The 27455-nt window shown below is 44.5% G+C and overlaps 1 protein-coding gene across 3 annotated transcripts in view; it reads right to left on the minus strand.

The window, feature by feature from the left end:
• The window catches only part of TENT4A (terminal nucleotidyltransferase 4A), a 547459-nt gene that overhangs the window by 249277 nt on the left and 270727 nt on the right, over positions 1–27455 (minus strand). For all 3 annotated transcript variants that reach the window (XM_033929742.1, XM_033929743.1, XM_033929741.1), the window contains one exon: positions 26813–27026. In XM_033929742.1, coding sequence (XP_033785633.1) covers positions 26813–27026 — 214 coding nt within the window. The remainder of the gene's footprint in view (positions 1–26812; positions 27027–27455) is intronic.

The raw sequence follows: 27455 nt of genomic DNA on the forward strand, positions 1-27455 counted from the left end.
GCTACTCTGAATGTGGTGGATTTTTGGAGGTGGTTACATCCATCAGTCAAGGACTATACATATTTTTCGGGCCTACATTCCTCCTACTCCAGAATTGATTATGTTTTTGTGGAGCGGGGACTACTCCGTCGGGTGGAGTCAGCGGGGATTGAATCCCTTACGTGGTCGGATCATGCCCCGATCTGGTTGCGGTTGCAGGGGACGGGGGGTGGTTCGGGACAGAAATTCTGGCGTTTTAATGATAGTCTCCTAGACTACCCGAAGGTGGGGGAACAGATTGAGGGATGGATACAGGACTATTTGGATGTGAATGTGGAGTGTGGAGCTTCGTTGGAAGCGTTATGGGAGGGGTTGAAGGCTACCCTTAGGGGTAGATTGATTGCCCTGGCCTCGGCCCAACAGCGTAAGAGACGGGAAGATGCGGCGGTGCTGCTGACTTTGATTGGTCGGTTGGAAAGCATGCATAAGCGTAGCCCTTGAGATGTAGCATTGCGTGGGCGATTGTTTCAAGCGCGTCGGGATCTTCAAGCTTTGGATTTAGAGCGATTACACCATAATTTACAACTTCTTCAACAGAGATATTTTGAGTTTTCTAACAAGGCTAGTCGACTGGTTGCCCATCGTCTGAAAGTGAGGCAGACGCGCAATCAGATCCTCTCGCTTCGGGCGGCCTCAGGCGAGCTGTTGCAGAAGGAGGATGCTATTCGTGCCCGCTTTGTGGAATACTACTCCCATCTATACTCTCCGGAAGCTCCTGGGCCCTTGACGGACCTGGATGCTTATTTAACTTCGGCGGAGTTGCCCCGGATTGCACGTGAGGATGTAGAGCGGTTGGACCGTCCTCTCACGCTGGTTGAGGCTCGTGGAGCATTGCGTTCTATGAAACTGGGTAAGTCGCCCGGGTTGGATGGCTTTACCGTTCGGTACTATAAACGTTTTCAGGATCTTCTGCTACCTCCTTTGTTATGCTTTCTTAACTCCTTGCAGGAGAATAGTGCCCTGCCCTTCTTCATGCGACTGGCGGGTGTAACGGTGTTGGCCAAGGAGGGGAAGGACCCCCTTCAATGTGCTTCTTATAGACCGATCTCGCTTTTGGGGGTTAGGATCTTGGCGGACAGAATGATGAGCTGGATTCCCCGGCTGATTCATCCGGACCAGTCGGGCTTCGTGGCGGGACGTCAAGTAGGTGATAATACTCGCCGGATTTATAACCTGTTTGAGCGGGCCAGGGAGGGTGTGAGGGAAACGGTGTTTTTGTCTATCGATGCTGAAAAAGCGTTTGATAGGGTCTCCTGGCCGTTCCTGTTTCGGGTTTTGGAGGCGGTGAGTTTGGGTCCACGCATGCGAGATTGGATACAGGTCCTTTATAATTGCCCTCTTAGCTGTATTAAGGTGAATGGGGGTTACTCGGAGACTTTTTCTCTAGCACGGGGAACGCGTCAGGGGTGTCCTCTGTCTCCGCTCCTTTTTGCGTTGTCGGTGGAGCCCCTGGCGCAGCGGGTGCGGATGAATCAGGATATTAAGGGGGTTGCGGTGCCGGGAGGGGACTATAAGTTGGCTCTGTTCGCGGATGATATTCTGTTCACGGTGGAGGATCCTGAAGGCTCCTTACCTGCTATATTAGGAGAGTTGGAGGAATTTGGTGCGGTATCGGGCTTTCGAGTCAATGTTGGAAAATCTGAGCTCCTTAATATTAACCTGTCTGATGACTGAGTGTCTTACCTTCGGGACCGGTTTTCGTTTCGGTGGGTCCAGCATTCATTGCGGTATCTTGGGGTATGTTTCGGACCGCCGGGAGTGGATCTCTATGATCTGAACTTTCCTCCGCTCTTCCGCCGCATCCGACAGGACTTGCTTAGTTTGAAGAATCAGTACTTCTCTTGGTTGGGCAGGGTGGCAATTGTGAAGATGATGATTATGCCGCGTCTTTTGTTCTTATTCCAGGTGTTACCGCTCTTGGTGGGCAGGAGAGCGTTGGAGGGGGTCCAAAGACATATCTTCGATTTTATTTGGGCTGATCGGAGGCCTAGAGTGAGTAGGAAGGTCTTATGTATGGGGAGGAGTGATGGGGGACTGGGGGTTCCCAATGTGGTAAAATATTATCAGGCTGCCCAGCTGCGCGCCCTTTTAGAGTGGCAGACGCAGACACCGAAGCCGTGGGTGAGGATAGAACACAGTTTAAGTGATGGGGTGCCTTTATTACATCAGCCATGGTTACCTGGCAGGGTGCGGTGGGTGGGCGGTTTGTCCTCGGTTAGAACTCAGTTTGAGGGTATGGAACCAGACCCGAAGGGGTTTATTGTTGGGTAGGCGCCACTCCTGGTATACCCTGTTAAGAAATAATGCTGACTTCCCACCGGGAAGGGGAGGGGGAGTGTTTGCTACTTGGGAATCTAGGGGCTTAGTATGTGTGGGACAATTGTGGGATCCGGTTTGGGCCGTATTAGACCCTTCACAGAGCTCCGAGGCCAGTTTGACTTTGGGGTCCGGGATCTGTTTCCCTATATACAAGTTGTTCACTATATCCGGACCTCGGGTCTACTGGGGGAGTTGAGGGGTGGCAAGACTCCCTTTGAGCTGGTGCTGGGTCCAGTGCTCCAGAGCTCTATCTGCAGTGTATCGGTGCCTTAATAGTCGGGGAGCCCAACATCCCTACATGAGGGCTTGGGAGGGTGATTGGGGTTCTGCTATTTCCTGGGACACCTGGGGGGACATCTGGTCAGAGATCTCCTCAGCGGGTATAGCTGACTTGCTGATAGAGAATGGATACAAGGTCCTCTTTCGTTGGTACTATACCCCACAGGCTGTGGCACGTTGGCAGGAGGGTGCGAGTGTTCTTTGTTGGAGGGGCTGTGGGGAGGTGGTACATACTTCCATATGTGATGGCAATGTGGGAGGGTGTGTGGGTTCTGGACTGGGGTTTTCTCTCGAGTGTCCCGAATCCTGGGTATCCAGATTCCGGTTGATTGGCGACATGCCCTGTTGTTCTGGCATCAATTGGATCTGGCTTGGGGGGATTCTCTGTTTTGCAAGTTGGCATTTACTGCTGCTAGATTGGCAATAGCCTCCTTGTGGAATCAACCGCACCCTCCCACATGGGACATGGTGCAGCAACGCTTGCGCAATTGGCAGCTCCTTTACCATTTAACGGCCCTACGGCATGGTAAATTACATGGATATGCTCACATTTGGCGTAGATTTCGGGCTTCTGTGGGGGGTTGTGGCAGGGGTGGCTGGGGGCCTTGAGTTGAGCTTGGGGCTGGACTGGAAAGATTGGGACTTGGGGGAATTCATAATCATTTTTCTCTTTCATTTTTGGTTTGCGTATAACCTTGGATGTATCTCAACCTATTGGGTGCTGTGGGTTTGGCGTTTTGTCCCTGGGGGGAGGGGGAGGGGGGTATGGGCTGTGTTCTGGTGGGTATATTAGTCTGTTTTTGTTGAACTGTAGGGATTACATATGTTTCTGCTCTGGGCTTCACTTCGGACGTTTTCTGGAGTGTGGTATATTGCTTGTTGTTCCATTGCTGTTGTATCTCCTATGTATATGTAATACTTGCTGTGTTTATTGTTAATAAAAGCTTTCATTTAAAAAAAAAAAAAAAAACAGCAGTAAAGAAAACATATCTTTTTTAGATCTTAGGCTGATTAAACATCAGGGAGCATTAAAAATCACCCTGTATAGTAAGCAGTCAGATAGAAATTCTTTGTTACAATTTCAGAGTTTCCATCCGTCAAGGCATACCAGTGGGGCAGTTTCTCCGATTACGGAGAATTTGCTCAGAAGATAAGGAATTTCATAATCAAGCTGAAAAAATCTATTACAGGTTTATACAAAGAGGATATCCTCATAAAGTAGTTAAAAAGCATGGAAGAGGGCTAGCAATTGTCATCGTGAGTGGTTAATACAGCCTAACAAGAAAGGGGGAAATGGTAACTCTACGGCAGTGGTCTCAAACTCAAACCCTTTGCAGGGCCACATTTTAGATTTGTAGGTACTTGGAGGGCCTCAGAAAAAATAGTTACTGTCTTATTAAAGAAATGACAATTTTGCATGAGGTAAAACTCTTTATAGTTTATAAATCTTTCCTTTTGGCTAAGTCTTAATTTATAGTTAAAGAGGCATATGATAAAAAAAAACTGTTTTATTTTACTTTTGTGATTATGATACATATACCAAGGGCCTCAAAATAATACCTGGTGGGCCGCATGTGGCCCCCGGGCCGCGTGTTTGAGACCACTGCTCTACAGTATGTGTCCTCCCTTTTTCAATAGATAGTTACAGGATTTGCCAGATGATTCAACGGCATTGGTCAGTGTTGCAAGTTATCCCTAATCTAATTGAACCCCCTAAGTTTGCTTACCGTCATGGCCGTAAAGTAGGTGAAATGTTGCAGCATAGGGGTAACCCGTGGGAAACCAGAGGAACAGACAGAACCTGAAGTGGCCATAAGCCATGTGACCGCTGAGTATATTGTAAATATATATTAAGTTGGGTCAGGAATTGGAGATACCAAACGGAGTTAGATATAAGAAAAAGTTTAAATTACTTACGGACACCAATTGTATGTCTAAGGCAGTGGTATATTGTATTATATATCCCTGTGATAAATATTACATCAGTCACACTAAAAGAAGTATTCAAATCAGAATAGCGGAACACTTAAGTAACATCCGATGTGGCCGGCTGTCAGCTCCTCTGGTTTCCCACTAGTTAATATGGGACATGTGAGTGAAGAACTACGATATACGGTGTTGTTACATTTACCTACATATAGAGCAGGGATCTCAAAGTCCCTCCTTGAGGGCCGCAATCCAGTCGGGTTTTCAGGATTTCCCCACTGAATATGCATTGAAAGCAGTGCAAGCACATAGATCTCATGCATATTCATTGGGGAAATCCTGAAAACCCGACTGGATTGCGGCCCTCAAGGAGAGACTTTGAGACCCCTGATATAGGGGGATGTTACACAGATTTTAATGGAGAAAGAACACCGGTTTATTTTTAACTGTAAAACCCTAAGTCCCAGAGGGCTCAATAATGAGATTGATTGGTTTCAGATGTAGAGTGCCGTATCTCCCTTTCACAAGGCATTAAGTTTGCTGACTAATAATGAGTTAGAGGGAGGAGTTTGGGCATGTGAGTCAGAACTCCCTATTTAAGTTGAGGTAGGAGGTCAGCAGCTTGATATCAGTTAGTAGCCTGTTCTGATGGAGCAGGTCGAATGGGTCCTTCTTTGGAGGCTGTTTCTAGGTAATTTATGGAAATATTTATTATAATATAGTAACATAGTAGATGACGGCAGATAAAGACCTGAATGGTCCATCCAGTCTGCCCAACCTGATTCAATTTAAATTTTTTAATTTTTCTTCTTAGCTATTTCTGGGCAAGAATCCAAAGCTTTACCCTGTACTGTGTTCGGGTTCCAACTGCCGAAATCTCTGTTAAGACTTACTCCAGCCCATCTACACCCTCCCAGCCATTGAAGCCCTCCCCAGCCCATCCTCCACGAAACGGCCATATACAGACACAGACCGTGCAAGTCTGCCCAGTACTGGCCTTAGTTCAATATTTAATCTTATTTTCTGATTCTAGATCCTTTATGTTCATCCCACGCTTCTTTGAACTCAGTCACAGTTTTACTCTCCACCACCTCTCTCGGGAGTGCATTCCAGGCATCCATCACCCTCTCCGTAAAATAGAATTTCCTAACATTGCCTTTGAATCTACCACCCCTCAACCTCAAATTATGTCCTCTGGTTTTACCATTTTCCTTTCTCTGAAAAAGATTTTGTTCTACGTTAATACACTTCAAGTATTTGAACGTCTGAATCATATCTCCCCTGTCTCTCCTTTCCTCTAGGGTATACATATTCAGGGCTTCCAGTATCTCCTCATACGTCTTCTGGCGCAAGCCTCCTATCATTTTCGTCGCCCTCCTCTGGGCCGCCTCAAGTCTTCTTACGTCCTTCGCCAGATACGGTCTCCAAAACTGAACACAATTCTCCAAGTGGGGCCTTATCAATGACCTGTACAGGGGCATCAACACCTTCTTTCTTCTACTGACTACGCCTCTCTTTATACAGCCCAGCATCCTTCTGGCAGCAGCCACTGCCTTGTCACACTGTTTTTTTACCTTTAGATCTTCGGACACTATCACCCCAAGGTCCCTCTCCCCGTCCGTGCATATCAGCTTCTCTCCTCCCAGCATATACGGTTCCTTCCTATTATTAATCCCCAAATGCATTACTCTGCATTTCTTTGCATTGAATTTTAGTTGCCAGGCATTAGACCATTCCTCTAACTTTTGCAGATCCTTTTTCATATTTTCCACTCCCTCTTCGGTGTCTACTCTGTTACAAATCTTGGTATCATCTGCAAAAGGCACACTTTTCCTTCTAACCCTTCAGCAATGTCACTCACAAACATATTGAACAGGATTGGCCCCAGCACCGATCCCTGAGGGACTCCACTACTCACCTTTACTTCCTTCGAGCGACTTCCATTAACCACCACCCTCTGGCCTCTGTCTGACAACCAGTTTCCAACCCAGTTCACCACTTTGGGTCCTAACTTCAGCCCTTCAAGTTTGTTCAACAGCCTCCTATGAGGAACTGTATCAAAGGCTTTGCTGAAATCCAAGTAAATTACATCTAGCATATGTCCTCGATCCAGCTCTCTGGTCACCCAATCAAAAAATTCAATCAGGTTCGTTTGGCACAATTTACCTTTTGTAAAGCCATGTTGCCTCAGATCCTGTAACCCATTAGATTCAAGGAAGTACACTATTCTTTCTTTCAGCAACACTTCCATTATTTTTCCAACAACTGAAGTGAGGCTCACCGGCCTGTAGTTTCCTGCTTCATCCCTGTGACCACTTTTATGAATAGGGACCACATCCGCTCTCCTCCAATCCCCAGGAATCACTCCCGTCTCCAGAGATTTGTTGAACAAGTCTTTAATAGGACTCGCCAGAACCTCTCTGAGCTCCCTTAGTATCCTGGGATGGATCCCGTCTGGTCCCATCGCTTTGTCCACCTTCAGTTTTTCAAGTTGCTCATAAACACCCTCCTCCGTGAACGGCGCAGAATCTACTCCATTTCCTCGTGTAACTTTGCTAGACAATCTCGGTCCTTCTCCAGGATTTTCTTCTGTGAACACAGAACAGAAGTATTTGTTTAGCACATTCGCTTTCTCCTCATCACTTTCCACATATTTGAACCCAGCATCTTTTAGCCTAGCAATTCCATTTTTCATCTTCCTCCTTTCACTAATATATCTGAAAAAATTTTTGTCTCCCTTTTTTACATTTTTAGCCATTTGTTCTTCCGCCTGTGCTTTCGCCAGACGTATCTCTCTCTTGGCTTCTTTCAGTTTCACCCTGTAGTCCTTTCTGCTCTCCTCTTCTTGGTTTTTTTTATATTTCACAAACGCCAACTCTTTTGCCTTTATTTTCTCAGCCACTAGGTTGGAGAACCATATCGGCTTCCTTTTTCTCTTGTTTTTATTGATTTTCTTCACATAAAGGTCCGTAGCCATTTTTATCGCTCCTTTCAGCTTAGAACACTGTCTTTCCACTTCTCTTATGTCCTTCCCATCCTAACAGCTCTTTCTTCAGGTACTCTCCTATAGCTTTAAAGTCCGTACGTTTGAAATCTAGGACTTTAAGTATCGTGCAGCCACTCTCCACTTTAGCCGTTATATCAAACCAAACCGTTTGATGATCGCTACTTCCCAGGTGAGCACCCACTCGAACATTAGAGATACTCTCTCCATTTGTGAGGACCAGATCCAATATCACTTTTTCCCTTGTGGGTTCCGTCACCATTTGTCTGAGCAGAGCCTCTTGAAAGGCATCCACAATCTCCCTACTTCTTTCCGATTCTGCAGACGGAACATTCCAGTCCGCATCCGGCAGGTTGAAATCTCCCAACAGCAGAACCTCCTCTTTCCTTTCAAACTTTTGGATATCCACAATCAGATCCTTATCAATTTGCTGCGATTGAGTCAGAGGTCTGTAGACTACACCCACATAGATAGAAGTTCCATCTTCTCTTTTCAGAGCAATCCATATCGCTTCTTCCTCTCCCTAGGTCCCTTGCATTTTTGTTGCTTGGATATTGATCTTTATATAGAGAGCTACTCCTCCACCTTTCTGACCATCTCTGTCCTTCCTAAAAAGATTATATCCCGGTATGTTTGCATCCCATCCATGTGATTCACTGAACCATGTCTCTGTGATAGGGACAATATCTAGATCTGCCTCTAACATCAGGGCTTGCAGATCATGAACTTTGTTGCTTAGACTGCGAGCATTTGTGGTCATCGCTTTCCAGCTATTTTTCAGCGATAATCTCCTGTATTGATATATTTTATAAACAGCATTAGTGTTAATGTTTTTGTAGTGAGATGTTAAATTACATTATATTATATGTTTTTTGATAGATAATCCCTTCCTGAGGAAACACAAGGTGAAACTCAAGTAGAAGGGAAGATCTTATTGTAAACTATCATGGCTTTGGCAGTATATAAAAAAAAAAAAAAAAAAAAGTATTATTATTATAATATTTGTAATTTTTGGCTTCCAGAAGTTATTATTTATTAGCACATGCACAAGCACTTTATGATACCAGCTGCTTATAAAATCACCATCGGAGAAGTAGTAACCACCATAAAGATAAGTTTATTTTATAGTAAATGGATGTTGGATTGTTATATGGTGGTACAGACATCAATAGTGCCATGATGGTCTGATGGCAACTGGTGTTGTGTGTCTTTACACTAGAACACTAAGGTTGTGGGTCTGAGCATTATTTAAATTATTAATCAATTCTTATAAATTGTGATATGAATATTGTCATTTAAGTTATTATCACAATTGAAAAAATATATATATTCCTATATTTATTTATTTATTTAAACTTTACTGCACCATAATAGGAGTATAAATGGAACAGGGTGTAGGTCAGCATCTCTTCACACCAAATTCAACTATGAACTACCCTCGTCTGTAAGAACAATAGAATCTAATCAGATCCTACTCAGCCATTGTGAGCCACTCAGAGAAAATTCAATCAGATGACATCATCTACCTAGAAACAGAGGGAATTGAAAGACTGCTCTGTGATTGGATGTGATGCCAGAAACATAGCCCCTGAGTTCATGCCTTAGGATTGGACAGTTGCCCCTGAATTCTGATGCCTCATGGGAACCACCCACATCTATAAAGCCAGAAGATGTATCTATGCTCCGCCTCTTTTTCCTTTCCCCTCGGACCAGCGCTGGACTTTCTCTCTTTTTCGGATCATCTGCTGCAACCATGTGTTTAGCTCTCCAACCAGGCCATGCGGTAAAGGACTTTTCTACCAGCAAATGTGAGTTATCTTTTGAACCATGTAAACTAATCATTGTGTTTTAGCAAAATCTTGTCTGTAGTACATTATCCTTGCTTAAACGATCCTACTTGCGCTACCTGCTTGATTTTGTCATTAATTCTGCTCTATAAGAAATAAAATCCTAGTTTGATTGCAAATGCTTTCAATCTTGGTCTTTTTAATATATACATTATTATAGAGTTACCGTATTTTTCGCCTCATAAGATGCACTTTTCCTCCCCCTAAAAGTGGGTGGAAATAAGGGTGCGTCTTATGAAGCGAATATACCCCCCCCTCCGTACCTTTAAATTGTGGTGGTTGCTGGATGGCTACCTACTGATTATGTTGGGGCAAGCGGCACACAAGCGTGCTAATGCCTGAGCCCATGACACTTCCTGATTGTGGTGGTCGCTGGATGACTTCCTGCTGATTACCAGTATGTCGGATCCAGCGGCGCACAAGCGCGCTGCTGCCTGGGCGCATGCCACTTCCTGAATGGCTGCCGTCCAGCGACCACAATTTAAAGGTACCGCTGTTGGGGGGGGTAGGGGCTGGGACGGAATTTTAAGGTGCCGGGGAGCTGGGAAGGAATTTAAAGGTGCCTGGGGGTATGTAAAAATGATGATTGATGGAAGCGGAGGGAACGCCTGGGAAAGAATTTAAAGGTGCCGGGTATATATTAGTATACAATTTGGTTCAGAATGTTTATTTTCTTGTTTTCCTCCTCTAAATCTAGAATGCATCTTATGGTCAGGAGCGTCTTATAGTGCAAAAAATATGTTTAAGTTTGAAACAGGCAGCGCTATATATACAGTAAGTTTGAAACAGGCAGCGCTATATATATTCTTTCCCCAAATTAAAGTTCTTTATAAAATATATTTCGCTAAATCAGAGGGCGATATATTTTATTGGTGGAGATTCATCCTAATCAATCCATCCATTTAATAATAATCTGTAACACCTGCAAACATGTCTCCTAAGACCTCAGCAGCGACAGACTGTGAAATAGATGTGCTTTGAAAGGGCTCTAAGCTTTAAGTAGGCAAGTCTGGCTCACAGTGGGATGGTGTGGGAGTATGGATCTTCTGAAAGGCTTTCCACAATAATTTAATACATTTGGAGATGGAAGCCATACCGAGGAGCGAGTCACCGTGTGATGACTACTATGCACTGCTTGTGATTTGGGGCGTCTGCATCATTTTGCCCCAAAAATAGAAAAGCCACCCCAGAGGGCTAGGTGCCCTTTTTGTCAGCCAAGTATGCTCAGGAGAGGTTATGCTGGCTGCTCCCGCCTCTCTGGTCTGTGTGATGCTGCATAAGGATGCTCCTGAGGGACAGAATTTGAACAATTTTGTCATGAATTGGGGTAGTAGAGCCCAAGGACCTCATCCAAACCAGTTTTGAGGCAAAAGTTTAAATTTTGGATGTGCAGGGATCTTCTGGAAAAAAAAAAAAAAAGATGCTAAAAATCCAGGATGGCCACTGGCAAGATTTTCATGCCTAAAAATGCTAAAATAAATAACTTCTCAAAGAAAAACCCAGCAAATTTAGGATTTTTCAGGGGAAACATGTAAAAATCCTTAATGGAAGATTAGGTTTTCACCTTCGATAATCTTCTTTCTGTTAGCACCTGAAGGATTCAGTACTCTAGGTGTTCATTCCCAACACGCAATCCGGGAGTTGCAGAAAGCCACACACTTCTGAGCACAAGCTTCTCCTCCTTACAGAGTTAAGATTCAGTTTAGTGCCAAAGCAAGCAACATATCTGAATAACTCCATGACAAGGGAGTCAAGAGTCAAGTTCCCCAACAACATAATTTCTGTACACATCTGCTCTGCAAAACATGAAAAACAAGTAATATACAGGCCCAACAGTAACACAGAAAAAACATTGATGAACAATGTAAAAAACTAACCTACTGTGTTCAACGAGCACCCACAAGAAACAGCCTTCAGTAACCTGCATACTCGCAGAAAGGCAAAAACTCCCCACAGGATCCGTCAACTGGCTGGAAGGCCTCTTCCTTTAAGGATGGTAACCAAGGCAAAAAGCAGGCGATTCAGAACAACTGAAATTACACAGAGGTTGGGCCATACTGAATCCTACTGGTACTAACAGAACGAAGATTATCAAAGGTGAAAACCTAGGCGCCATTGTAAGGTCAAAGGGCAGAGCTGCGAACTGGAAAAGCTGTTGCATAACAGGGAAACACAAAAATCACTAACACCCCGGAAACATCGGAATTAGGAGGAAAGGACCCGTGAGATCCAAGGGTGCTGGAACTCCCCAGGAGACAGCAGCAATGACTGTGCTTACAGCTTCCCATCAGAAATAAGGAATGACCAGGAAACGAGTAACTGATGAGAGCCAGAACAGGCCTCCAGTCCACTGTTTTGTACTTTGACATGAGAAAGAATAAAAGTATCTGCCGAAACCTGAGCCTTGTTCTGGAACGGGACTAGTATCAGGACGTTGAAGAACCACTGCAAAGAAGGTGTGGACATTTGACTCCTCTCCCAGCTGACCTGCTGGCAAGTCCAGAAACAAATCCGGAGGCAGGCAAAAGAAATCTTGTGCCCCTCCATAAAGATGTCTAGCACCCATGTAGCCGAGGACATGCAAGCCCACTCCTAATAAAACTGAGCTAGACGGCCCTCTGGAAGGCTGTATAGGAGCATTAGCTGCCCTGGATCTGGATGTTGTTGGACGGCTGGAAGTGGAAGGGTCACAAGAGACTATTTCTGAGAACCTCTCTGGGAGGAAGAGCCTGAGGAGCTCTGACAAAAACAGCAGGAAGAATAAAAATTACTACTGACTGAAGGGGCACATATATTCCTTGTAAGTTTTCTATTCCTGCTTGAACTGTTTAGCTGAAAACAGTTTGTATGTGCCAAGAAATCACAAGGTCATTTTCTCTTTGTGTTCTGAGCTCTGTGTCTTACATCTTGTGCTTTAGAGAGATAAGAAACATTGCTAGACCTTAGATGGAAACTTCCCACTAAACCCCCCCTTATGTTTGCTACCTCTTTCTAATGTATTCTGTTACCAAATATGGTCTTTCCTACAGTCATGTTGCTTTTATGTATCCTGTTACCAAATATGGTCTTTCCTGATGTATAATGCTATAAAAATGGTTGAAAAACTCATAATAAATGGACAATTTCTTTGGGACAAACCTGAGCATGAGCGTCCTTTCTTCCTAAAGAGACTGTCCCCAGATGCATCTGACTTACAAACGACTGAGCGTGTGAGGCAGTATTGGGACCAGAACCTTTTCACTGACCCTTCCCAAAGTCTGGCAAAACTTGCTTACAGGGAGAGATGTAGGGTGGTCAGCCAGACCTGTTCCAAAAAGAAGCCGATTCCTGAAAGGAAGTCTACTCAAAATGGCCTTGGAGGCAGCATTCCCAGCCCAAGGACAGTTCTAAAAAAGCTGGCACGTAGGCACTGTATAAGTGGTAAGAACTCAAATGAAATCAGAAAGGGTGTCTGCACCATAATGCACACCATCCAGCATTGGCTGGGGACAGATATCCACTTCTGCAGAGGACACCCTGTGCAATCATGTGTGATAAGCATGCACCACGAAGGAGGCTGCCGCTGCCTTGAAGAATGAAGAAGGCACTTCAAAAGGGTTTTTTGATAATTTTTTTTTTTTAAAGATATCTACTATGCGATCCTGGGAGTCCTTAAATACTACTACTTTATCACTATGTTATCACACTTATTATAAGTTTAAAAATGAATAAAGATTTAAAAATACTATTACTTTAATACCAGGGTGGTCTGTGCGCTGGGTATCCTGTGCCACAGCAGAATCCACCTTAGGGCGCTCAAAACTGCTGAAAGGCAGGAACCAGCAGAGAAAGCTTAAACATAGCTTGAGAGAGTCAAAGAGCAGCCTGAGCATCCTATTCCAGACCAAGAAGCTGTGGATGTTGGAAAATGGAAGAGATTCAGGGTGGGGGTGGGGGGTTGCTCTTTCAGAACCCCAGCAGTAAAAGGGAAGAAAACCCGGCATAAAAAGCCTGCTGATGGAGGGGTCCTCTACCAAACCCAAACTCCTAGAGTGATCCGGCAAACTACTCCTAGCAAGGGAATCAGACAGATCCAAAACAAAGACAGAGTCAGGAGATAAAGGTGGCATATCTGAATGGCATAATGTAATTGAGCTCTGCCATAGTTGGACGAGTAGGCTCCTGAAAAGGGAGCTCCGTCACTGCCGCAACTAAGCTAAAAAAACCTGACGCACCCGCCAGCTACGTCTAATGAGCTGGGTCTGAAGAATACAAGAGACCACCAGAAAGGGGTCTCAAGGCACTGAAGCCACCGAAAAAGCGAACTAGACGAGATCATAATAAACCCCACAACAGATGAAGCCACTGCAGCTGACAGGCACTGGTCCAACTTTACAAAGGTGCAATGGTTGGACATGAACCTACTCTATAGAAAATACAGTCGAGCGTCATGCGACCTGAACAATTGCCCCTCATATTTACTTACAAATGCATCCCCCAAATTTAGAGCTTGTCTCTTGCAATTGATCCAAACAACTCTCACGGAAGGCCAATTCCCACAAGACCTAGGGGAAATCATAATCACCCCAATACTGAAAGATCCCAAAGGACCAATAGACACCCCCTCCAACTACCGACCCATCGCCTCAATTCCATTATATGTTAAACTAATAGAAGGTCTGGTTGCCAAATACCTCACCAACTACCTTGAAGACCACAACCTACTCCACCCAACTCAATCGGGGTTCAGATCTAACCACAGCACCGAGACACTGCTAGTTTCCCTTCTAGATATAGCCAGACAGCACCTTAGCAAAGGAAGAAGGATGCTGATAATTCAACTCTACCTCTCTGCCGCATTTGACCTAGTCGACCACACTATACTTCTTCAGATATTAGAAGCAATAGAGATCTCAGGTGAAGGATTCCTTAAAACAAGAACATACAAAGTAAAAACAAAGGATCTTATATCGGAACCTTGGACCAATCCCTGCGGAGTACCCCAAGGTTCCCCACTGTCACCCATGCTCTTCAATCTTTACATTTCCTCCCTCGGTACCCTGTTAGACAAACTCAAAGTAACTTCATTCAGCTATGCAGACGATATCACCATACTCCTCCCCTTTGACACACAAGACCCCACCACATCAGACATCCTGGAAAAAACTCTAGAAGCAGTGGAAAAATGGATGACAGAACACAAACTGAAGCTCAACCCAGATAAAACTAAATTTCTACTGCTTGAAAAGGACAAAACCCCTTCTATAACTGAACTAGAAATAAAAACCACCAAATATCCCATACAACCCACTCTCAAACTCCTTGGAGTAACAGTAGACAGAGGTTGCACTCTTCAGGTGCAAATCAACAAAATCACACAAAAAGCATTCTTCACCATGCGCAACCTTCGCAAAATCAGAAAATTCTTTGAAAAAGAACAATTCAGACTCATAGTCCAAAACCTAGTCCTAAGTCTATTGGATTATTGCAATATCCTCTACCTTTCCTGTCCCACCTACCTAATAAAACAACTACAGACCGTGCAGAACACTGCCCTCAGAATGATCTATTCCCTTGGAAAATTGACCACATCACCAACGCCTTCCTAGACTCACACTGGCTTCCAATACAAGCCCGCATCCAATTCAAACTATACTGCATATTATTTAAAACATTAAACGGAACGGCACCTACCCACCTAAACAACCGTCTAAACAGAAACCTCTCAACCAGACAGAGGAGAACCCAATCCCCTTTCTCCTACTCCCCCTTTAAAGGAACTAAACGCAAAAAGATGTATGACAACTTACTAGCAACACATACAGCTAAATTGGATCCCACCATCACCAACCTACTGACAGCTTCAACTGACCTCAAGTCTTTCCGCAAAGAAATCAAGACCCTACTATTCAAGAAATTCACTCAAACGTCCTAACCCCTTCCTTTTCCCCTCACGCCCCCTCTTAGAATCCTCACATCAAAATTGTTTTAGACCTTACGCCTTTAATTGTATTCCTCTTACTGGAAAAGTTCAGCTATCTTTTTTGTTGTACTAGGTCCAACTTCTTTAATTGTATTTCTCTTCCTGGAAATGTCCAGTTATCTTTTTGATGTAATCCGCTTAGAACTGCAAGGTACAGGCGGAATATAAGCCATTAATGTAATGTAATGTAATGTAACTTTAAGCGGAAAAAAAAAAGAAAAATAAGCAGACCAATTCAAAAGACTTCAGCAAGGATTGCTTGCAGAAATTGAAACTGTCTGTAAAGGGGAGGAGCATGTGGCTTTCTGCAACTCCCAGACTGTGGGTTGGGATTAAATCTGGAAGGTACGTAAGTAACATAATGCAATTTTCAGACCTCTCAGATGTCAGCATAGCTATCACTAGCAATCAGCATTTTCAGTTGGCATAACTTATGTCAGCAAAGGCCTATGGGAAATGATATCAATCTGACTTTGGCATGTGAATGTAGATAGACCCTGAGTGTAGGTAGACTGTTTCTTATAACCCAAAAAGACTGTTTTAAGTAGCCCTGATTGAATCATGATTAGCTAAAAGGTGTTAATGTCTGATTAAGAGGGTGCTTAGGACAATGGGTCCAGGTGCACAAATAACTAAAGTTAATCAGAAACTATTGTCAAAGGCATACTGGAAATTACATTTGACCATAGCCTATTCTTCGGCTGTCTAGCACAAGTTTACTAAGGAGGGGGAGATTTAACTTCTATTGAAGCTCAATAGTTTTCTATATTCAGAATAAGATTCCAAGCTATAAAAACCTCCTCTCTGCAACACACAAAAATCTATCTCTTGGCTCTTGGCACTCTGGTCATCTCTTCTATCTCTTGAGCTCTCTCTTTCTCTGTCTATCCTTCTCTTTATGTATGGAACACGAAGCTTGGACCATCACCCCATCCCCCTTTTCTCTCTCTCTGCCTTTCCCTGGAACTTCAGGCTTCTATGTCTCTCTTTTCCTCTGAACTCTTTAAGGCTGGGAAACTGCGTTGCTCTCTCATTAATTGTAATGCTTAATTGTAATGCTTATAAATATTGCTTTTCTGTAAGCCTATTTCTATAATATATTCTTTATGCAATCACCTCTGGCTGTGCCTTTTTGATTCTACTTCCTGGTGAATGTTCAGTGAGGGAACTGAACCTGGCGTTTGTAAGGGCACCTCTCAAGTGACTCCACCAACCATATATTGTGGGGGCCACTAACAAACCTTATATCCCACTCCACAGCCTTAACTCATTGTGAATTTGTTGGCAATGTGCTGCAGCCTGCCTCAGCTCTAAACAGTAGCTGTAATGAGAAGAAATCACTGCCTCATTCTGTGTCCTTACATAATGTGAAAAGCTCCTTTAATGCAGTTCAGGCTGCCAACCAGACACTGTGTCTGACCGTATCCCACCCCCCTCCACAGTAGACAGATGGACCCGCTACAGAAAGGGGAGGTGTAAAAATGCAGCAGGCACACCGTGAAACACTGTTGAGCTTCCTACGGGTGCCTAACAGCCTGCTCTCAAACCCTTGCTAAGCAGTAAGTGAGAAGGGAAGAGGATATGGTCCAGAGCTCCAAAAATACATGTGCAGGCTGGCTAACAGGTACCATCAGGGACCAGCCTGTCAGCTGCAGACCTCAGTCTGCTTCTTCTCTATGCAGGCAGAGCTAGTACAGAAACTGGAGAGCTCTGAGCATTTAAAACATCAAATATAATTGAAATAAAATACTGAATAAAACAAAGGGGCGAGCAGTACAGAAACACTCCTTCAGGCTTGCGAGCAGAAGGGAAAGACTGCAGGTTGCAGTAGAGCTCCTGGTGAAGTAGGAGGATCATAGAAAAAAATCCAGAGTGGAGTCCTTTTGCATATGGCTCACGGCCATGAGGAGATAACCTGCTTGTCCATAATGACACACCTATTGTAAGGGAAAAAGACATTTTCAAAGTTAAAAACAATCAAGCCTGTGGACTTGATTCTCTTTCCAGATCCAGATTTCTTTTGCTGACTTTACCCACAACATTATGAAGCTAAAAAAAAATTAGAGGCTTTCTAGTAGAAATCAGTTCAAGGTCCAATGAATTTCTTAAGGAAAAAATGACTACCACCCTTCCCCTCCTATGCACCTCTGAATCACTTGCCAACTTTAAAAATAGTCAGCCCTGGATGCACTAAACTCGCCGATCATCTAACAATCATTGCTAAATAAGTTTGAATTGATTTAACGTTGACCTAATTTGAAGACTGATGTACAGAATGGCTCACTGCATGCTTTTCCATGCATTCGGTGATTCTCCGACTCTCCAATGCAAACCACCTCATTTGTATTAAAATGAGGTCATTAATATTAAAACAAGCACTCTAATCGATGACCTAACATCGCTAAGGCATGCACTAAATCTAGCAATGGCTACTAAGGACCCCAAAAAATAGACAGATCTAGACCTGGCGAGACCTTACTGACAGATATGACATAAAGAGAGGCAAGCGGGGATGCCCACTCCCTCCTGCTCAGAAACCCCTAACCCCACTCCTGAAACACCCCCCCCCCGTGAAGATCACAGCCAACCGAACCCCTCCCCCATGCTCCCAAACCCCCAGCTAAGATTGCGGCCACACGAACACCCCCCCCCCACCACGAGGATCACCCATGCCTTCTTGCCTCGGCCACCCAGATGCCCTCACACACACCCTGATCCCCCGATGATGGCCCCCCTTCCTCAACAATTTTAAAATAATCATCAGGATAGATGCCCATTCTCCTGCCTTGGCCACCCAGATCACCCCCACATCCCTGACTGACCAAAACCTGGACCCCCATTCCACACCAACAAGTCCTCAAGAGAGGGCCCTGGTGGTCTGGGGGAAGTCAGGTCAGAACCCCAGAAACCTCCCGCCCCGACACCCCCCCCCGGGCAGCCGATGAACCCCTGCAGCCGATGAACCCCTGCTCCCACCCCCTTACCTTATTTACGATGGCTGGCCAGAGGGATGCCAACTCCCTCCGGCCAGTAGGCCATGTTGTTTAAGGCCCCTCCTATGGGAGGTGCTTTAGGTATCTGGGCCAATCAGAGCCTTAGGTGCCTCCTCAGTGCATCCTAGGATGCACTGGGGAGGGGAAGAGTTGGGCCTCCTGCCCGAACGGAGTAGGCATTCCTCCAGCCAGCCATCGTAAATAAGGTAAGGGGGAGATGTGGTTGGAGGCATGGGAGGTGTTGCGTTTCTTGGTGGCAGGAGAGAGTGGGCATCTCTCCCGCTAAGGTGGGGGGTGGGCATCTCCTTCTGATCTTTGATTTGGGTTTTTATTTTAATTTGTTTGCCTTAATTTCCTGTCTATGCCTACCTGAGCCAATCAGCGCTCAGGCACTGATCAGAAAGTAATGCAATGACAGCTCAGACCTGTCGGCAAATTTTGGCCACAAATGTGGCAGAACGAGATTAGAGAATCACTCAGAATGCTCATTTTATTAGTAATGACCCCGTTGTACTACATTTGCATGGCAGTATCGGAGACTGCCAGAAAACAATGAAAAGATCACGGCAAAGCCGTTTTAATAATCAGCAACAAATACATGCTTGCTAAACTGGATGGAGCCAGTTTAGCGAGGACGTTTAACGGCAGATTTTAGTTTTGAGAATCTGGCCCAGAGTCAGAATCTTGGGACAAAAGTGGCATGAAATTTGAGAATCCATCCGACCTGCAGTAATCCAAAAGGTCACCAGAGTCAGGGGCCGGTTGGCTTATTCAAGAAGTATACACTGGGGAGAAAAGATGCTCCCTGGATTGATGGCTGAGCACCCATACGCTGCACCATCTGTCCTGGTCGTATCAGAAAGGCTCTCCACATAAGAGTCACAAATTCTGGGAAGAAGCTTGATGCAGGGGAACCATATAAAGCCTGCAAATCCTCTGGCTGGACTCTCACAGGGTCCCCAAACAACATGCGCCTCTGCTTTGCATCCTCGTAAGAAGAGACCTAGGCAGTATTTGATGTCCACTTTAAGGATCCATAACAGGTCACCAGATCTGGAGGACAAGGGTAAGCCTGAGGCTCCCGATCCCTCCCTCGCATGTGCTGCGGCACACGGGTGCTCTTTTCCTGGCAACTCGGCACAAATTGGCATCTTCATCCACTGAAGTGTCAATCCCAGCTGACTGGAAGCAAAATTGGAGGCTTTTGAAAAAAAGATTGATTGAAATCCAAGATGGTCAGCTCCAGTAAAATCGCGTTTAAAAACAGGTCATGGAAACTTTTTGAAAAAGTTCAAAAACACAGAAAAAGGGATTTTGGAGGCGAGAAACCCTCAGAATTGGGAATTTCAGAACAACCTCGATTTTCACATAAAAATGAATGAGGCTGTAGACAGTTTTCTGCTGACGCATGCTTACAGCTTTTTTTAATGCAGCTGAACAGGTGGAAAGGACTTTCTGCCTCAGATACTTCCAGTGACTCTCCAAACCAAGGAATCTTTGAGCTGTCAGACAGACCAACAGCATACCCCCAGGGACACTCAAAGCATGACAGTGATGGGCAAATATGTAGCCTGAACCCTGATATCAAAGGGTGCCCACAGCCTGTGTTCAAGCCACTGAGAAACTCAGAAAGTGAGCCAACTGAGGGGAATGGACCCTGGGCCCAGAAGAAAGCACAGCAGGCTGGCTCTCCAGGTCCACCCAAAGGCTTGCCCTGCAGTGATGCAGTCTGGCTCAGCAGAACCTGTATCCTTTTTCAGGCAGAGAATCCACAAGAATGAGGTCTCAAGGCACCAAAGCCTCAAAAAAATGAACTTTAAACGGAAGAAAGAAATCTAAGCAGCGATCAGAAACACCTCTGCACAGTTTGCTTGCATATGAGAAACTGGAGGGTGCCCTGGGCTCTGCCTCCATATGGGCGGTGCACAAAGTTTACTTCTCCAAGTCCAGTTCATGGGAATGGACTGTCACTACACATACAGAATCCGGAGTAGTTATACCTGGTAGTTTGATGTGGTTAACACACGGGTGTCAAAGTCCCTCCTTGAGGGCCACAAGCCAATCGGGTTTTCAGGATTTTCCCAATGAATATGTATGAGATATATTAGCATACAATGAAAGCAGTGCATGCAAATAGATCTCATGCATGTTCATTTGGGATATCCTGAAAACCCGACTGGATTGTGGACCTCGAGGACCGACTTTGACACCCCTGATCTAGAGAGTGAACAGAACTAGCACATACCGTGTTTCCCAAAAATTAAGACACTGTTTTATATTAATTTTGGGCCCAAAAAACACACTAGGTCTTATTTTCAGGGTAGGTCTTTTTTTCATGTACAATTATCTTTTTCTTCCTCTCCTCCACCCCAATTCTTCCTCTTTCTTTTCTCCCCCCCATGTGCAGCATCTTTCCTCCCCTCTCACTCATCCCCTTGTGCCTTCCCCTCCCTCCCATCCCATCCGCAGCAAAACCCTTGCACAGCTTCAATTCCTTCCTTCCTCCCATACCCCTCCTTGCACAGCCGAACCCTCACTGACACTTCCATCTCTTCCTCACAGAAGAACACCACCAAACGCTAGACCGATATACCTTGCAAATGGCAGCATTTGTAAAAATCTAACCAGGCTGCTTCGCGGCCTTCTCTTTTCCCTCCCGAGCGTTCCTCTGCCGCATCACTGATGATGTCATCAGCAACGCAATTCATGGAACGCCCAGGAGGAAGAGAAGGCAGCGAAGCAGCCTGATTAGATTTTTGCAGATGCTGCCATTTGCAAGATATCGGTCTAGTGTTTGGCGGCATTCTACTGGGGGAAGAGATGTGTCAGCGGGGGTTCGGTTGCATGGTGGGGGGGGGGGCGGGGAAAGCACTTCTGCCTGTGACTAGAGCTTATTTTTGGGGTAGGGCTTATACTAAAGAACTACCCCGAAAATCATGCTAGGGCTTATTTTCAGGGAAACATAGTAGTACAAGAGTAGCGACCTAAAGGCTGGGTAGAGTCCATTCCTGCAAATGCGTCGCCATAAGTGCCTGCAGATGGGCCCTCTGCCCATAAAAACAGCATTTGAGCTTCCAGGTGCCGAGAAGCATTCTTGGTGCTGCCCCCCCCCCCCCAAGCAATTGACATAGGCCACTGCTGTAGCACTGTCTGAGAAAACAATCTGTCCTGTTCTGAGGGATGCTCTCCAACTCCAGGAGCGCCAGAAGTTCCAAGCTGTTATTTACCACTTCCTCTGGGAAGAAGACCAATGTCCTTGAACTGGACAGCCCTCGTAATGTTCCCCAGCCATAAAGGCTAGCATCCATGATGAAATGCTGAGGGCAGAAAACACAAGCTCCTTTTTTCACGTGTAGGAAGATAACCGAGGAGTTGAAGAATAGCTAAGAGATAAGAGGAAGAGCAAAAAGTATGCAAATAAAGCTCCCTACAAGGAGTTCTCACAAGGAGAAATTCACTACCTGAAGATTCAAGAATGGAGTGTCTGTTGTACTAGAAAGACAGCAATGCACTGTACTCACAGAACAGTAAAGTGCTGAAATCAGCTCTCACTGTAGCTAGAACATGGATAAGACTTCTGCCTCCCATAAGCTTGAAATTCCTTCTGGGATTTGTCTTTTCGGGCTGCCTTTCACACAGACCTCACAGGCCTGAAATCCTCGACCCCACTAGCTCTTACACTTTTCTTTTTTTTTTTTTTTTGGGGGGGGGGAAGGGAAAGGGGAAGACACTGGCACCTATTACAGAATTTTGCCCCAAGGGATACAAACTTGAATTAATCTGCCGAGAAAAAAAGCGAGGGGGCGGTCTGGCCATCCTAGTAAAAAACAACCTTACCATCACTGTCCTAGACAAACACTCCACCCCACAATCAGACCTGCTTGCCGTCCAACTTTCCAGTAACTCACTCAAAGACACCCTAACCTGCATCCTCTGCTACATAGCTCCAGGACAATGGAACACCACAAAACACGATCTTGAAGATTTCATCTTCCGGAATTCATTAACCTCAACACACAACCTGCTCCTCGGAGACATAAATCTCCACCTAGAAGACACCTCCTCCAAACAAGCTGCTGGCATAATCTCATACCTCAATGCACTCTCCTACCAAATTCTGTATCCTCAACCCACTGATGAAAAAGGCCACCAACTTGATATTGCAGCTTACATGTCCCAACACCCCCACGCACCAAACATTCATGTCTCCAATGGGGCCTGGCACCCCTCCCTCTGGTCAGACCACTTCAAATTCACCTTCAACTTCAACTGGACTCAAAGCACAAACAAGCACGAAACCCACAAAACCTCATTCAAAACCCGACCAAAAATCGACCCTTCTACATTCTGGATCACAGTAGACCTCTCAATCGCCTCCATAGATCACAATGTATTCATTCACCAGTGGCGCTCCCTGAGCGAAGCAACCTTGAACAGACTAGCCCCAGAAAAGACAAAACACAAACTCTGCAGATCTTCAGACAAATGGTTCGACACAGAACTTCTTCAACTAAAAAGACACTGCAGACAACTCGAAAGAGCATTGCAAAAAAAGAACCAAGAACCAACCAAAGTAACTTGGAGAAACCTAATAAAACAATACAAGATCAAACTTAAAGAAAAACGAAGAGCTTATTACTCCAAACTAATAGGCACAGAATCCTTAGACACAAGGAAACTCTTCCAACTTGTGAAGAACCTCACCGACACTCAACCATTCCTATCCACTCAAGGAATTCACCCTCCAACGGCCACCCAACTAGCGGACCATTTCAAGAACAAGATCGCCAATATTAGAGCCTCCTTCAACAACTCACCAACCCTCCTAGACGAGACCATAATAAACCCTACAACAGAAGAAGCCACTGCAGCTGACAGGCACTGGTCCAACTTTACAAAGGTGCAATGGTTGGACATGAACCGGCTCTACAGAAAATACAGTCGAGCGTCATGCGACCTGAACAACTGCCCCTCATATTTACTGTTAAATGCATCCCCCAAATTTAGAGCTTGCCTCTTGCAATGGATCCAAACAACTCTCACGGAAGGCCAATTCCCACAAGACCTAGGGGAAATCATAATCACCCCAATACTGAAAGATCCCAAAGGACCAATAGACACCCCCTCCAACTACCGACCCATCGCCTCAATTCCATTATATGTTAAACTAATAGAAGGTCTGGTTGCCAAATACCTCACCAACTACCTTGAAGACCACAACCTACTTCACCCAACTCAATCGGGGTTCAGATCGAACCACAGCACTGAGACACTGCTAGTTTCCCTTCTAGACATAACCAGACAGCACCTTAGCAAAGGAAGAAGGATGCTGATAATTCAACTCGACCTCTCTGCCGCATTTGACCTGGTCGACCACACTATACTTCTTCAGATATTAGAAGCAATAGGGATCTCAGGCGAAGTATACAACTGGTTTCAAGGATTCCTTAAAACAAGAACATACAGAGTAAAAACAAAAGATCTTATATCAGAGCCTTGGACCAATCCCTGCGGAGTACCCCAAGGTTCCCCACTGTCACCCATGCTCTTCAATCTTTACATTTCCTCCCTCGGTATCCTGTTAGACAAACTCAAAGTAACTTCATTCAGCTATGCAGACGATATCACCATACTCCTCCCCTTTGACACACAAGACCCCACCAAATCAGGCATCCTGGAAAAAAACTCTAGAAGCAGTGGAAAAATGGATGACAGAACACAAACTGAAGCTCAACCCAGATAAAACTAAATTTCTATTGCTTGAAAAGGACAAAACCCCTTCTATAACTGAGCTAGAAATAAAAACCACCAAATATCCCTTACAACCCACTCTCAAACTCCTTGGAGTAACAGTAGACAGAGGTTGCACTCTTCAGGTGCAAATCAACAAAATCACACAAAAAGCATTCTTCACCATGCGCAACCTTCGCAAAATCAGAAAATTCTTTGAAAAAGAACAATTCAGACTCATAGTCCAATACCTAGTCCTAAATCTATTGGATTATTGCAATATCCTCTACCTTTCCTGTCCCACCTACCTAATAAAACAACTACAGACCGTGCAGAACACTGCCCTCAGAATGATCTATTCCCTTGGAAAATTTGACCACATCACCAACGCCTTCCTAGACTCACTGGCTTCCAATACAAGCCCGCATCCAATTCAAACTATACTGCACGTTATTCAAAACATTAAACGGAACGGCACCCACCCACCTAAACAACCGTCTAAACAGGAACCTCTCAACCAGACAGAGGAGAACCCAATCCCCTTTCTCCTACCCCCCTTTTAAAGGAACTAAACGCAAAAAGATGTATGACAACTTACTAGCAACACATGCAGCTAAACAGGATCCCACCATCACCAACCTACTGACAGCTTCAACTGACCTCAAGGCTTTCCGCAAAGAAATCAAGACCCTACTATTCAAGAAATTCACCCAAACGTCCTAATCCCTCCCTTTTCCCCTCTCACCCCCTCTCAGAATCATCTCATCAAAATTGCATTAGACCTTACGCCTTCAATTGTATTCCTTTTACTGGAAAAGTCCAGCTATCTTTTTTGTTGTACTAGGACCAACTTCTTTAATTGTATTTCTCTTCCTGGAAATGTCCAGCTATCTTTCTGATGTAATCCGCTTAGAACTGCAAGGTACAGGCAGAATATAAGCCAGTAATGTAATGTAATGTAATGTAATAATCTGGACCAACATGAGGCTACTCAACCTGTGTTCAAGCATCTGACAATTCAGGGCAAGCTGCTCTTCCAAGGGAATCCTCCCTAAGCTGTCCCAAAGTTAGGCTAGTCAGGCAGGTGCCCTGAAGGGTATGTAGTAGCTTGAACTGGGCAATAAGACTGGTAAGACTTAGCATCAGGAAGAGAAAAGTATAATGGAGCCAAAGGAAATAGAAGTGAAGATATAAACCTTTAAAGATACATGATCATGCATGTGATGGCATATATCACCTGCCAGGAGTGGAGGCTCAAGTGGTTCAGGGTGGATCTGAGAGTCAGCCCAGAAGCCAGAATACTCATATGCAATTCAAAAAATTATATCTGAATTTCTCAGTATGGCCAAGAGTTGTGCAAGGGGATGGAACTCCTCTCGTATGAGGAAAGACTAAAACAGTTAGGGTTCTTCAGTTTGGAAAAAAGACGGTTGAGGGGAGATATGATTGAAGTCTACAAAATCCTGAGTGGATCATTTTTTCACTCCATCAAAAATTACAAAGACTAAGGGACACTCAATGAAGTTACAGGGAAATACTTTTAAAACCAATTGGAGGAAATTTTTTTCACTCAGAGAATAGTTAAGCTCTGGAATGCATTGCCAGAGGATGTGGTAAGAGTGGATAGTGTAGCTGGTTTTAAGAAAGGTTTGGACAAGTTCCTGGAGGAAAAGTCCATAGTCTGTTATTGAGAAAGACACATGGGAAGCCACTGCTTGCCTTGTATCAGTAGCATGGAATATTGCTACACATTGGGTTTTGGCAAGGTACTAGTGACCTGGATTGGCCACTGTGACTTGATGGACCATAGGTCTAACCCAGTAAGGCTATTCTTATGTTCTTATCTTAAGCATCAAAAGCATCAAACAGTTAAACATTGACTAGTGGCTACAAACTGTAATTTTCTCCAGAACCTAGCACATCTTCACCTTGAATATAAGATTTAACAATAAAATGGCTAGGCAAAATATAAAGAAACATGATGGCAGATAAAGGCCAAATGGCCCACCTAGTCTACCCATTCACAGTAACCATTATCTCTTTCTCTCTCCGAGAGATCCCATGTGCCTATCCCAGGCCCTTTTGAATTCTAATTCATCTTGAAATTCAAAGGCGCAAGAGAAAACCAAAGATGAGTGTTTCTAAATTAGAGCAGATAATAGAAAAATAATGCTGTCTTCTCACCACATGATCCTTTTGTATAGAGCACAGCAGTGCTGTTCACTCATACAGTACTGCCTCCACAGTGATTTAATTTTCAAATGATCATACTTGTTTGCTTAGCTCAAAGTCCAGGGATGGCCTACAGTGTGTTTTGAAATGGCCTTTTCCATTATCCTTCAAGATTGAAGTCTGTAGACTCAAGATTCAAGTCCTGCCTAAAACATGTATCTCTCCCAGGCTTTTTCAGAGCCAAGATGGTCCTTCCCTCAGGTTGCACATCACCGGGCATCAGCTAAGTCTTTTGAATCTCTTATCTTTTGCTTTACATACCATCTTTCTAGTTCAGTTTATTACTTGTAAATGAAAGGCAGTATTTGAATAAACCATAAACTAAACCTCCTATTCCTCATAGCTGAAATTTTAAGATCTGACCAACCAGCACAGTATCACTAGAACATGCAGTTTTCTGGCCTAACATTAGGAATGGCTGTCCAACAATAAATTGATACCCTCTGCAATGGCATTTATGTTGGTAAAAATTTGACCATACCAGGCAAGAGAGGATCTTCGATGCATAACATGGATGGTCTGTATCCATTGGCCATGGCTTTCATGATTTCTTCTTTGGCAATATAAGCACCTCCATTTCTTATTCTAATACCAGTTTTCAAATAATTAAAATTTCTTCCATAAAGTTCAAAAAACTCTATTAGAAGCATTCCAAGATTTTCATCTTCTCTTCTGGCATCAATTCTCGGATGCAACTGCATAAAAACAAGATAAGCAGAGTGAGTTATTTCCCTCCTCTTTATTTTTTTTATATAACATAACATAACTTTATTTTTCTATACCGCCTTAATCAAAAGAATTCTAGGTGGTTTCTGGGCTGGGCTTTGTTTCACCATCTGGTCTGCTTCTCTTGCACCTTCTGCCGGGCTGGTTTCCATCCACCTTCCTGAGCCTCCCATTTCCCTGTCTGAAGCTCTGGCTTATATTGTGGCAAAGTCTTCTTCAGGGGTTTCTGAAAAGTCCTATGGTGGTAAACGCGTGGAAAAACTGATACGTGGAGACTCTTGAAAAAAACGCTGCTGGAATCATTTGCTTTGATTCCAGCAGCATTTTTTTTTCAAGAGTCTCCACATATCAGTTTTTCTACACATTTACCACCATAGGACTTCTCAGGGACCCCTGAA

The sequence above is a fragment of the Geotrypetes seraphini genome, chromosome 2, assembly GCF_902459505.1.
Source record: "Geotrypetes seraphini chromosome 2, aGeoSer1.1, whole genome shotgun sequence".
Taxonomy (NCBI): Eukaryota; Metazoa; Chordata; class Amphibia; order Gymnophiona; family Dermophiidae; genus Geotrypetes; species Geotrypetes seraphini.